General features: G+C 37.4%; 1 protein-coding gene across 1 annotated transcript; it reads right to left on the bottom strand.

Moving 5' to 3' along the window:
- Positions 1–7,046: 7,046 nt before the first annotated feature.
- Positions 7,047–12,560, bottom strand: LOC121424532 (exosome complex component RRP40-like). Its single transcript, XM_041620249.1, has 4 exons — positions 12,318–12,560; positions 10,570–10,719; positions 9,555–9,706; positions 7,047–7,748 (listed from the first exon to the last, which is right to left on the bottom strand). The coding sequence occupies exons 1-4, from the start codon at positions 12,525–12,527 to the stop codon at positions 7,535–7,537; spliced, it is 726 nt and encodes a 241-aa protein (XP_041476183.1). The 5' UTR covers positions 12,528–12,560; the 3' UTR covers positions 7,047–7,534.
- Between the last annotated feature and the right edge of the window lie 1,179 nt (positions 12,561–13,739).

The following is a 13,739-nucleotide window of genomic DNA, read 5'->3' as shown; positions in this document are numbered from 1 at the left end:
GATTTGACATGTCAAATCCTCATGATTTCCTTGCAATTTGTCTCTGACCGGTCTGCGACTCTCAAGCTGACAAGAGCTGTGACGTCACATTTCCAGTCACCCAGTCGCAGACCAGTTGGGATGCAAGGTTTGCGGTGGCGTCAAGAAATAAGGTAGATTGGTATCAAGGGAGGCGAAGTCTTTGATGCAGAGAATTCTCCAAACTTTTTCCTGTTGCCGAAAGCCTAGATTTTTAGTATCTGTTGAATGTTGAGTTTGTACATTCATTGTAGTTTGAGGTTGTCCTGGAGTGCCATCTTATTCTTTTAAATGTACAAGCATCCTTGTAGAAGAATACATTTATGTATGAAATAAGATCTAGGCCCAAGTCTAAAATTCACATCTTCATGTTTTTCCTATCTATCCCCTGCAATGATTTCAGTGTGAAGACTACTGCAGTTATCAAACATGGAAAATAATGAGTTCTCGGATAGTATGTCAAAAGAAGGAATTGAATGAAATATTTCCTTAATCATAGTTTTATGTAAAACGTTCATGGGTGGTGTTCTCAAGTGTTTTAATCCACACTACTCTGGAAGGCTGGTGTAAATATTTCATTATATTTGTAACAAATATGTGCCATGTAATTAGTTGGGATATCATTTTCTTCCAACTTCATAACGAAAGTCATTTTTTCACAATTGAACATGGCAGGATGAAATGATGAATGAGATGACAAATGGCATTTCATATGAGTGTGGTTAAAGTTCATATAGGGTTAACTAAACGGTTACACTTCGTAATTCAAAAGGTTCGTAACTCCGAAACACGTAAATTGCCTATACCTCGATGTTCGTTAATCCGAAAACGTAAAAGGCTTTGTTAATCCGAACACTTGTGGCGTTATTCCGAAGGTTCGATAATCCGAAAACAAAAGGTTCGATGCTCCGAAGGTTTGTTAGTCCGAAAAAGAAATAAGGTTTGTTGTTCCGAAGGTTCATTAATCCGAACACGAAATAAGGTTTGTTGTTCCGAAGGTTCATTAGTCCGAACACGAAATAAGGTTTGTTGTTCCGAAGGTTCGTTAGTCCGAAAACGAAATAAGGTTTGTTAATCATTACGTTTTCGGACTAACAAACCTTCGGAATTATGAACCTGGGGAAATACAATTCTTCGGAATAACCGAACCTTCGGATTGAGGAAGCTTCGGAATTACGAATGTATGCAAACTAAACCATGGCTATCAGAATACAAACCCATGTGAAACAAGTCAAAGCTTTAACCAGGAGTTGATAATGATATGATAATAAATTGGTACTTATATAGCGCATAATCAATTGAAATTGCTCTATGCGCTTTGTACAAATTGCTCTCCAATATTACAGTTACACTACAACAAAAATAAATGTGTTTTCAAATTTCTTTTAAAAGATTCAACTGAAGTACATGATCGAAGGTGAATTGGTAAACTATTCCATAATTTGGGACCGCAAAAATCAAAACTAGCTTCCCCCCTTTTGAAACAACTCTAGGAATGTGTAAAATTGTAGTGTCTCCACTAGAACGAAGTCTATAATGTGGCCAGTGTGGGATCTAAGTAAACTATCGAGGTATTTGGGTGCCATTTTATGCATACACTAATAAACAAACAGTGCAACTTTGTAAGGAATTTTTTTTGTCAACTGTTAACCAGTGCAAATGCTTTAACAAAGGAGTGGCCCACTCATACTTCTGAGCTTTCAAGATAATCCTAGCGGCGCGATTTTGAATGCGCTGTAACCTTTCACAGTCTGTTTTATTGATGTTGAACAATAGATAATTTGAGTAATCTAGCCTACTAAGCACAAGTTGAAATGTAGACACTACTATGGTATTAAACTTCACCATTATGGCAACCAACTATCATGATGGTAATAGGGTTCAGTAGCCAATCAGTGGAGTGGAGGACTCCATGATAGTAACAATAATTAGCAGCTAGTTTTGTTGGGTCTTTATGAGATGGTAATTTCCTGAACAGGTTAACAGTTTTGTGCCAATAACCGTGATATGATGAATTGAATCTTCAATATTTTTTAATGGAAGAAGTGATTGAATGATTTACAATGCAAGTACATGTATTATATGGATTTAATAAAATTCTATTGACAGTATGGAGTGTGTACTAATAATTTTTTGTATTCAGTTGGTTAACTTTAATTACTTCCATCTCTTGGGATAGATGGATATACTTGCACAGCCAGCCTATTTTACCTGAATTAAATCAGGTGCTTTCAAGGACACAATAAAATGCCCAAACAACATAAGATGCAGATAACAGTCAATCTATGCATGCTCAATACTAAAGCAAGCTCAGCCACCAATTTCATTTATTGAAAGCTTGTGCTGATACATCTTTATCCAAGTCCTTCATCCCTTTTCCCTCATCGTGTTAAGCAGGGAATGCTGAATGGTTTTGAAAGTGCAAGAGCTGAGCCAAAGGGGGGGGGGGGGGGCTGCCCATGCAAAGAATCACAATCATTAAATAATCCATGCTTGATATCAAATCAAGATTATTTCATTCTTTGTCAATGATACCCTACTTGTGGTTGTGCCATCATAGAAAAAGAGACAGTATTCAAAAGTGTTGGATGAGGTCTAAAATGGCAAGCTGCAAAAGAAAGCAAATGGTCATGAACAAGAAGAGTCAACAAGGAACATGTTCATTTTTTCTTCTTTTTTTTTTGTTTGCTTGGATTCATTCTAAAGTTCATTTTGGAATGCATAAAAACAAAACACTATGAAACATTACAGGACTGGTTTACGGTACGCCATGCTTGGTGAGACCTTGAATGACTGGAAAGTAGATAGAGGAATGGATGGAATGGAGAGGCGAGAAAATGGAGGTTGGGAGGTAATAAACCAGTTCGTAGTTCCTTTCTACGCATGGTCAAAAGATTCTTTGCATGATCAGAGGAAGGTCTTTTGTACTTAAAGGTCAAGTCCACCTCAGAAAAATGTTGATTTGAATCAATAGAGAAAAATCAGACAAGCACAATGCTGAAGATTTCATCAAAATCGGATGTAAAATAAGAAAGTTATGACATTTCAAAGTTTCGCTTATTTTTAACAAAATAGTTACATGAACGAGCCAGTTACATCCAAATGAGAGAGTTGATGATGTCACTCACAATTTCTTTTGTTTTTTATTGTTTGAATTATACAATATTTTCAATTTTTACGAATTTGACGATTGGGACCTCCTTGCCTGAAGCACAAAATGTTAAAATAATGGAATTCCACGTGTTCAGGGAGGAATGAAACTTCATTTCACATGACAATGATGAGAAAATCAAAATATTTCATATTTCAAACAGTAAAAAACAAAAGAAATAGTGAGTGAATGACATCATCGACTCTCATTTGGATGTAGCTGGCTCGTTCATATAACTGTTTTTGTGAAATGAAGCGAAACTTTGAAATGTCATAACTTTCTTAGTTTTACATCCGATTTTGATGAAATTTTCAGTGTTATGCTTGCTGAATTTTTCTCTTTTTATTCAAATCGAGTTTTTGTTGGGGTGGACTTGTTCTTTAAGTGACATGGTGGTTTAAAATCTAATGAGATAAGCACCAACTTTGATGTCTTGATTATTCATATATTCTTTTGAATTGTGGTTTTCATTTACATCCACAAAAAACAACAATGCGTCCACGAAGGATTGGTACATGTATTTCACAGTTTGCAAAGTACATTGTACAACATGCTACGATGTGCATTGAAATTGGAATGCAACAAATCCTGTCATAAAGTGTTCATTGGTGTGCTTTTCTAGTCACCTGGTCTATTCAATTTCTTCATTCTGCTATGTAAGGCAAGCTTACGTAATATCTTGCTTTGAAATCTGCCTATCATAATGAAAGAAATGAAAGGTCATTTGACCAAAATTTCCATGAAGTAACTACAAACTGCTCTATTGTATTCTTTTCTGAAAATGAGTGTTGTTAAAGGTCAAGTCCACCCTAGAAAAAAATAGATTTGAATCGATACAGAAAAATCAAACAAGCATGACACTGAAAATTTCATCAAAATAGATGAAAAACAAGAAAGTTATGACATTTTAAAGTTTTGTTTGAATCATACAATATTTCAATTTTTACAGATTTGGCAATAAAGACCGACTTGACTTAACTATGAAAATATGTTTAGAGAGGAATACAATTTTGTTTCACATGACATTAGAGTTTTTCATATTTCATCTAATAAAATACAAAAAGTAGTGAGTGACATCATTAGTCTGCTCATTTGCATACCGGTCAGGATGTGCACATGTTTTGTGAATTTAAGGGAAACTTTAAAATTTCGTAACTTTCTTATTTTACGTACAATTTTGATGAAATTTTCAGTGATATGCTTGTTGGAATTGTCTGCTTTTATTAAAAAAAACTTTTTGTTGGGGTGGACTTGTCCTTTAAGGACTGTAAACCAGAAAATTTGAGAGGCTTCAGTTGAGTAGTTGGAGAGATGAGAGAAAAGATATCAACACAGAAAGAAACAAGTGACTTCCAAACTTGTGTGATTTTGCAGCCTTTAGAAGTTGACCTCACCCGACATTTCAAAGCACTGCAGCGTTAGGTAATCCATAGACGTCCAATCATAGCAAGTGTTTAGTGGTACAAGCAAGAACATGGAGAAATTTCAATTGGCAATTCAGTTAAAATAATGGTCTGTTTTATTTACACAGTTATGTATTCAATACAAATTAAACAAAATCTTAGCAACTTGAAAGTACACATGATCACAAAAAAGATGGGTTGATTTGATCACTTGACAAGTAAAAAAAATGATTTACTCTTATGAGTGCCGCAAGTTACACATGCAACCATCTTATGTCAACAGAAATTGTAAGATGGCCATACATGTATGTCAGACAAAATACTGCAAGGTTTTCTTACGAAAATTGTACAAATCCTAGTGCCATTGTCTAACCGATAATCATTTTGTTTCTAAAGAAGATCTTGAGCTGTTCTATAAAAGAATCTATGCCCTATCTACAAATCTCTATAAACACCTAGAATTTGTATGAGTGGTCAGATTTGTATGATAGAATTGTTCGTACAAACTTTTGTGACCGTAGCTTTACAGATTCTTAACCCATAGAGTACTGAACTGTGATTCCCAAATAGGCCTATGTATTACCCTGTATATGCTTTGCACATAGGCCAACCAATCCCAGTACAAGTAGGCAAGAGTCTGATATCAACATACACAAATTGACACAAGGATCTGTTGTTTTCTGCAGATCAAACACACAAAAGGCTAATGTATTTCAAAAGATGTTTCTTGAATTTTTCTTCAGAAATGGTCAAGTATACATAAAATAAAACAAGTGGAATGCCTCTGGCCGTCTCACCTGCATCACGCGATTCAACATAGCAGCAGTGCTGACTTTGAAAACTACTATAACTCGCACAAGATGTTCAGTGATACTTGGTTACTCTCATTTCCACGTTTTATGAACTAGACCAATACACTTACAGAGATAGGATGGTAATTCAACAAATACTCCCAATGTGGCCAAAATTCAGTGACCTCACATGACCTTTGACCTTGATCATGTGACCTGAAACTTGCACAGGATGTTCAGTGATACTTGATTACTCTTATGTCCAAGTTTTATGAACTAGACCAACATACTTTCAAAGTTATGATGGTAATTCAACAAATACCCCCAATTCGGCCAAAGTTTGACCCTAAATGACCTTTGACCTTGATCATGTGACCTGAAACTTGCACAGGATGTTCAGTGATACTTGATTACTATTATGTCCAAGTTTCATGAATCAGATCCAAAAACTTTTAAAGTTTTGATTGTAATTCAACAGATACCCCCAAATCGGCCAAAGTTCATTGACCCCAAATGACCAATGACCTTTGACCTTGGTCATGTGACGTGAAACTCATGCAGGATGTTTGGTGATACTTGATTAACCTTATGTCCAAGTTTAATGACCTAGATCCATATATTTCCTAAGTTATGATGACATTTCAAAAACTTAACCTCAGGTTAACATTTTGATGATTCCCCCAACATGGTCTTAGTTCATTGACCCCAAATGACCTTGGTCATGTGACATGAAACTCTAATAGGATGTTCAGTAATACTTGATTAACCTTATGGCCAAGTTTCATGAACTAGGTCCATATAGTTTCTAAGTTATGATGTCATTTCAAAAACTTAACCTCAGGTTACGATTTGATGTTGACACCGCCATCGGAAAAGCGGCGCCTATACAGTGCGTCCCAGAAAAAATGAAACCGAGATTTAGCGATCATTTATCATTACTTAATCATAAATAAAATAGACAAATGACCTACCAATTTAAAGCTTAGAATCTCCTCTTTCATCTGATATTACTTAGATTATTTCTCATTCACGCATGAGTGAGCAAATGCAATTTGAAGAAAGGATATCAAAAACTCATTTGGCAGGGGGTATCTGGGTTTCAAAAAGAAAACCACATTTTTGAAAAGTTCAATATCTCCTCTTTAATTTGATACCTAAATTACAGAAAATGGTCACGAAATAACAAAGTTCTGAATTTCAATAATTTCATAAAATGAAGAGGTTCTCCAGGCTGGCTTTCAAACTCTCTCGACACTCTGTTTTGTTGACAATCAGCCATGCATTAAATCTTTTGTTCACCATGCGAAAGCTTCTGTGGGAAACCGGTGAAAACACGTTTATCTCATGAAATTATGGAAATACAAGCCTTATTTCAAATGACCAGAACTTTTTTATTTCTTGACCATTTTCTGTAATTTTGGTACCAAATTAAAGAGCTGATATTGAACTTTTGAGAAATGTGGTTTTCCTTTTGAAACCCAGATACCCCCGGCCAAATGAGTTTTTGGTATCCTTTCTTCAAATTGTTTTTGCTCACTCATGCGTGAATAAGAAATAACCTAAGTAATATCAGATGAAAGAGGAGATTCTAAGCTTTAAATTGGTAGGTCATTTGTCTATTCCATTTATGATTAAGTTATGATAAATTATCTAAATCTCGGTTTCGTTTATTCTGGGACGCACTGTACAATGTAGTCTCACTCTGCTATGCAGGTGAGACAAAAACAGTCCTTTCATATTTAAAGTCTGTTCATACAGTTCTCAACATAATTTTTCAAATCACAACTAAGAAGTATTCAGTCCTGCTCATCATGGGATTTCTTGCAAACAAGCAACTCAATGCAAGGAATTATACTTGGTACATGTATTGGGTACATGTAGGTCCTTAATGTAGTCATAAGTGATATTCCATATCAATACTCAGAGACATTTCATACATGTAGATTTTCCCTTTTAAGTACAGTTCACACTCTTATTTAGGAACTCGCTGAGCTATCCTCAAAACAATTGTTACATCTAACTGGAATTTAACCATCCTTACAAAACTGAAATGAACTTAAAATCCAGCAAGCCCATTCACAAGTCTACGCAACATTGTCTTTATTTCCTCGTCTGTCAAAAACTCAAAGTTTGCGACTCGGGCATTCTCCATGGCCATCGTATTCTTCGATTTAAAATCCAGCAAGTCCATTCACAAGTCTACGCATCATTATCTGTATTTCCTCGTCTGTCATAAACTCACAGTTTGCGAGGGCATTGACCACAGCTATCGTTGTCCTTATTGATTTGGCTCGGACCCATATCCTACCGTTCATACCCAAGGCAATCTCATATGGAATGTTCTCATTGAGTAATTTCATAATTGGACAGTCTTTAGACAAGAGCCTGGTAGGGGAAGAAACAAAGAATTCATTTAAATTTCTTGAATCAACATTCTTATCAATATGAAATATAGCCTAAAATATAGGGGAATACTTCAGCTTTTGTCTCTGCCTTTATACGAGTCTGATGCTGTTACATCAGCAATGCAGGTAGTATGATGCAGAAGACAACGAAACGTGTCTGCTTCTGCCGATACACTCCTGTCTTGCATTACTTGTTGTTTTCTATTACTGGCAAATATCCAGAGGCAGTTTTATGTAAGGAAAAACCTGCACCGTATCCTTTTCAAAAGAAACAAGAAGACAAGTAATGCAAGACCAGTGTATAGGCGGAGGCTACTTCGCACCCACATTTTGCAGTCTTCTGTATATCAGACCATTATTGATGTTTCATACATGTATTAAACAGCAACAGACTCCTATGAAGGCAAAGACAATAGCTGCAGCCTTCGCCTGCATTGCGGGCTATATGAAATGAGAAATGGCTCAAAAGTTATCAACAGGAAGAATAACAAAATAAAATCAACCAAAATATACTTGGCTGTCTATTGTGCTGATAATGGAGGGGGGGGAGAGCGAACATGATGGTCATCCTTTTGATCTTGACAGTCCTCTGCATGAGCAAAATTAAAGTTGGCACATGCATTTCTGAAAACAGAAAGTATCAGCTAGCACGGAAAATAATCTTGAAATTCATTATTTTTATCCAATATAAATTATGTAAAATCATACAGGAAGCACAATTTGCAATTAGAGGTTCACCATATAAGAGCTGCAACCCTTCTATGTTTGATGGGAGTCTCCCCTACTGGAGATGACTTTCATGGGCCAGGTAACATAAAGCTTAGCAATTGATCACAGGGCTGATTTCTATGATCCATTGCACTAACTTTTGTGTATGATCAATCATTATACAATCAATTTCAGGGCTGATTTCTATGATCCATTGCATTAACTTTTGTGTATGATCAATCATTATACAATCAATTTCAGGGCTGATTTCTATGATCCATTGCATTAACTTTTGTGTATGATCAATCATTATACAATCAATTTCTAAGCTTTATGTTACAGGACCCCCAGGAACAATCATGGCACGAGACAACAGACCAAGTGCTGTTATTGCGTTGTTTAAAAAAAAAAAGGGTTCCATTTCAAAGACAATTTTTATGACAATTTCTATGACACATTTATCATCAGCCAATCAGACTGAAGGATTGCGGTTTAATTATTATTGCAAATTTGTTATTGACACAGGCCATAGATTTTATTTTGCACATCAGCCAATTCATGAAAGAGTCTCGTTTGCAAGATAACCATTTTTTAGAGGGGACTCTGATGGGTTTTCATAATGTGGATCTTGAAGCAATTCTGTATATACCGGTACATGCTTATTTCTTATTTTATCAACTGGGCATTGTGGCGTGCGCCTGTAATCCAAGCTATGTGGGGAAGTTACAAATTGATGCAGAGGTCCGAGGTTCGAGCCCTGGTCACGTCTTTCGGATGGTGACGTTAAAGGTCGGTCCCAGACGTAAATAATCATATCTGATTGATACACGTCTGACAAAACTCAAATACACACACACTCTTATTTTATTTTTTTGGGGGGAGGGTGCTTCCTCCTGCCAACTAATTAACCAAACTTTACATCTCTGCCATAACTTGGCTTCCAATAGATAACCTTACACCAAAGGCCTGATCATGGTAACAGGGCTGCATAGCCAATTAAACTCAGTTTCCATGGTACATGCGGGTACCTGTAAGTTCTTTATGAAGAAACTAGCCCCATAAACATATATGTACGTACCTTCTGACAAGTCCCAGGCTGCATTGGAACATGAAGCCGTCGGCTCCTACCACACCTAATCCCTGTGATCTACCGGTACTGTCGATGCATACCAGTTCTGGTTCCATGTCCCGATTTGCAACCAGGAGTTTGGCATACAGAACATCTCCGACCTGCAACATTGATGTTATGTCAAAGGAAAGACGACATATAAAGATGATACAAGAGTTTCATCATGTTGTCAATCTTTCCTGCACATTGACCAAAATCACTAACAATGGGACAAGTCATCCCAAAAGGGCCAATACATACAATAATTGCTAGGGAAGGTTCTCTGTAAAGCCCAAATAGTAATTTGGTCCTTAAAAAGTAAACATTCAAAAATTAGCTTATCTAAAAGAGCCATTCTTCTTCACACTGTCAAACTTTGCAGTTGTAAATTCAAATAAAGGAGATACGAACATCAGGGAATAATTTTCCTGGAATTGCATTGCAATTTGATCCACATTTTTGAAAGACAGCTATGCATGAAGTCTTTTGTATAGCATAATTTTGCATAGGACTGTACAGTACATTACTTAGTTGAGAGCTTTTCTCTTATGACCAAAAATGCTAATTCAAATTTGTAAAGCAAAATTATTCCCTATTTTTTTCTAACTGCTTGTTCACAGATAGTGCACAAAGTGAACATCTCATGTTTAAGTAATCACTGGACTTTCTCTCTCTCTCTTTCTTTATTTTTGATTAAAAAGAATAACATTTCACATTGAAACAAAATCTTTGCCTTTGCTGAAACATTCAATTGTTGCCTAAAGGCTGTCACAAATTGTCCCGTCTAGCAGAAGGGCGGTAAGTTGTACAAGTCCTGCAATTTTCAAATTCTGTGCGGTTGTCATAAAGGCGTTAGCGTAAGCATCCGCTAGAGTAATAGTCCTTCTGCCTGACAAATAGGAATGGGGATTGATGTACTGTACGTAGATCCTAACACCCTTCTGCTGCCAAGCTAGGTAACAACATGATGGTAAATCATACTTGCCTGAACGTTTGGTCTATTTCTCTTTGTTGCTCCTTCAAATGCAAGATATGATAGAGTAGCATTGGATTGGCCCCCAATGTCCACTCTGAAGATATCGCCTGCCCTCTGGGTCACTATTCCTAGAACCTTGTCTCCTTTAGCTGGTACATACTGGAAGAGATCGAGATTGAAAACAGCCATATGCATGAATGCCAAATCCTTCTGATTTGTCAGTTTTGAATTAGAAAAAAACCCTCCTCTTTCAAACAAAAAATTAAAATAGAAGATTGCAGTCATCTACAATGTATCTAGTCTTTATCTTGTCTTTCCATTGATTGTGATCAAAGGGTTGATTATTGAGGCAGTTAAACTAAGATAAATGACTACATTCTATGCCAATTTGAAAACATCGTATTCGCAAAATGACCATGGCTACCTCGCACACATATTTGCCATTACAATGTTTTGGCATCGAATTGATAAAGGGGAAGAAAAAAAGTATGCATGTCTGAACGCTCAGCTACAGCTGCAGCTGAGCATACAGATGCGCCAGCGAATTGGCTGGCACGTTCGTACGCTCAGCTGTAGCTGCGCTGACGGCGATTGAGCGAGTTAAGACGAACCTGGCTGATCCTGATTTGTTTGTCCCAGAAAACAAGGATATCTTCATAAACCAAAACAAATCCTGTCGATTATTGAGATTGTTTTTTTCACTTACCCCTGCAGGACATAGTCCCTCTGGACAGCAATTATAGGGATTGAGTCTTTTGAGAGTGCTAAATTGGTGTCAGCACTTGGCAGGAGAATGAACTTTCCTAGATTTCTTCTGTGGATAAATCTTTGAAAACTGAGCCTGAGGCTGAGACAGTATCTGTAACAAAAATTGGACAATCTCAATTTTCTGACCAGCGCCTCTACTGACCACTACGAGCCCAATGGGTTATATCATAACCTTGTTCATTGAATGAGTGCCTTTATCTACTCTTCAAAATGGGAACCAGCTATGGAAAATTCTTCTGAATTGTGCTGGTTCCCATTTTCACGAGTAGATAAAGACAGTTTTCTTGAGAACTTTATTTCATCAGAACCATCACTGACGGAATAAATCTCATTAGAATCTGTCTTTATCTACTCTTCATAATGGGAACCAGCATGTTTAGTTCCCATTTTAGCAAGTATATCCAGATCAAACTAGTTTACTATACTCGCTGAAATGAGAACCACCATGTACAACTACATGGTGAGTTTTCCACGCTGGTTCCCATTTCAACAAGTAGAGAAAAGACAGCAACAAAATCAATCTTTCAGATGTCAGAAAAACTGCCACTCGTTAGGCATCATCCATATAATCGTGGTAAGTGCTTGATTTCTGTTTTCATGGTTTTAACTATTTATGTGGAGAATTACTTTGACCATACTTCACGCTTGTCAGGTGCAGGTGAGTATGCCAAATTGCACGTGCGATCCTGGGCTCTCGACCGCTACATGGCCGGGAGCCCCCTGGGTTAGTGAGTATGGTCAATTACACAGTAACTTAAGGTCCTGGCCCTGGGCTGGGCCTGGGGCAGGCTGAGCTCCCGCCCGTGAACTCCAGTTCCCTGGGTTAATTTTAACCTAGACCAAAAGCTTTGGTGTCTGTTATGTAGGTTGTTCCACTGAACTCTGTTGGCTCCACTCATAAAAAAATCCTCGAAACAGACGGCTGAAAGCTGTCTAATTTTACTGAGCTGTCAGTGTCAGTCCCACCTATTGATTTTTGCGTTACCTACCCTCTTTTGGTGGCAATCTATCCAGAAAGTATGTGGTTTCTTCCGTCTTAGAATTCCTGCTTTTGTTGAGCATATGTTGGCTTCATCTTGCCTTAGCCCTGGTCCAAGAATAATTTGATTATGAAGCTCTCCGCCTCCGGAAATATATCCTGTCAACGAATCCCCTGGCAGAACAACACGCGGTTCAAAATCATCAATGGGAGCTGCCATCTTTATTACCAAAATGTGCACACTGCCATCTACGACAGGGAAAGTTGTCATGAATGACAGGACTTGTCAGAATGTCTCCATTTTATTCGACAGATACAAGAATAACAGCAGTGCTTCTCAGCCAATCAAAATCAAGGAAAGTTGTCGAATTGGACATCTTGTCGGACGAAAATGGTGATGAAACGCTCCCTAAAGTTGGCAGGTTCAAAATTTATCACTATGCACACACATTTCGTACAAAGAGGATATAAATATAAATCCAAAAAGGGTTATTTCATTTAGTTTTCTTTTACAAATGATTTAAGGGAACACAGTGGCGGATCCAGGGGGGGCGCTCAAATAAAATAAAAGAAAAGTAAAAGAAAGAAAAGGCGCTGCTTGAAAAAAATAAAAGAAAAGGCGCCGCTTAAAAAATATAATATTAGCAAATGATTAAGACTATCCCCCAGCAAGCACAAATCTTCCTTATCTTTTCTATTAACTACCCTTTTAACTTCGCCGGTTAAAAATAATCAGCAGTGCGCTGCTTGCATATCTGCCTGCATATAACTGACGCCAATCAAGAATAATCAGCACCACCTTAATCTAAATCGGCGCCGGACAAGAATAATCAGGGCCATTTGGTTATAAATCGGCGCAAGTCAATTCAAGAAAAATCAGCGCCTCCTGGTTCTAAATCGGCGCCAGTCGATTATGAATTGCTGCTGCCTGAATCTTACGTGACGTCGCGACGTCACGTAAGATTAAGGCAGCGGCATTTCATAATCGACCGACGCGTCGGTGAAAATAATCAGTATACTTGTTCCAAATCGGCGCCGGTCAAGAATAATCAGCGTCCCCTGGTTCCAATTTAGGCGCCGGTAGAATGAAAAAGGGCCTATTGCCAACCAAATCTATATCGGCGCCGGTTAAGAATGATCTGCGCGGTACCTGATTTTATTGTTGAATGGTCATAACAAAGCTTAGGCCTATCGCATGCAATTACAGAGTGGACTGGGGCGGGGCAGTTGCCCACAGATGTCATGAAATCTTTAATTTATTTTTAAAATACCATAATCAAAAGGCGTTTAGCAAATCCTTTAATTCTGATCTTATTTTCCAATGCTTTGATAAGAAAAAAAGGTCAGTCACTTTTCTTCTTTACACATTCCACATTGTGCCACCTCTATGGCCTTTAAAGTGTAAAACAGATAGTGTTTTATGATGATGATT

Source organism: Lytechinus variegatus, chromosome 11, assembly GCF_018143015.1.
Source record: "Lytechinus variegatus isolate NC3 chromosome 11, Lvar_3.0, whole genome shotgun sequence".
NCBI lineage: Eukaryota > Metazoa > Echinodermata > Echinoidea > Temnopleuroida > Toxopneustidae > Lytechinus > Lytechinus variegatus.
Note: the sequence above shows the minus strand (reverse complement) of the source record. Positions and strands in the feature narration are given on the sequence as shown.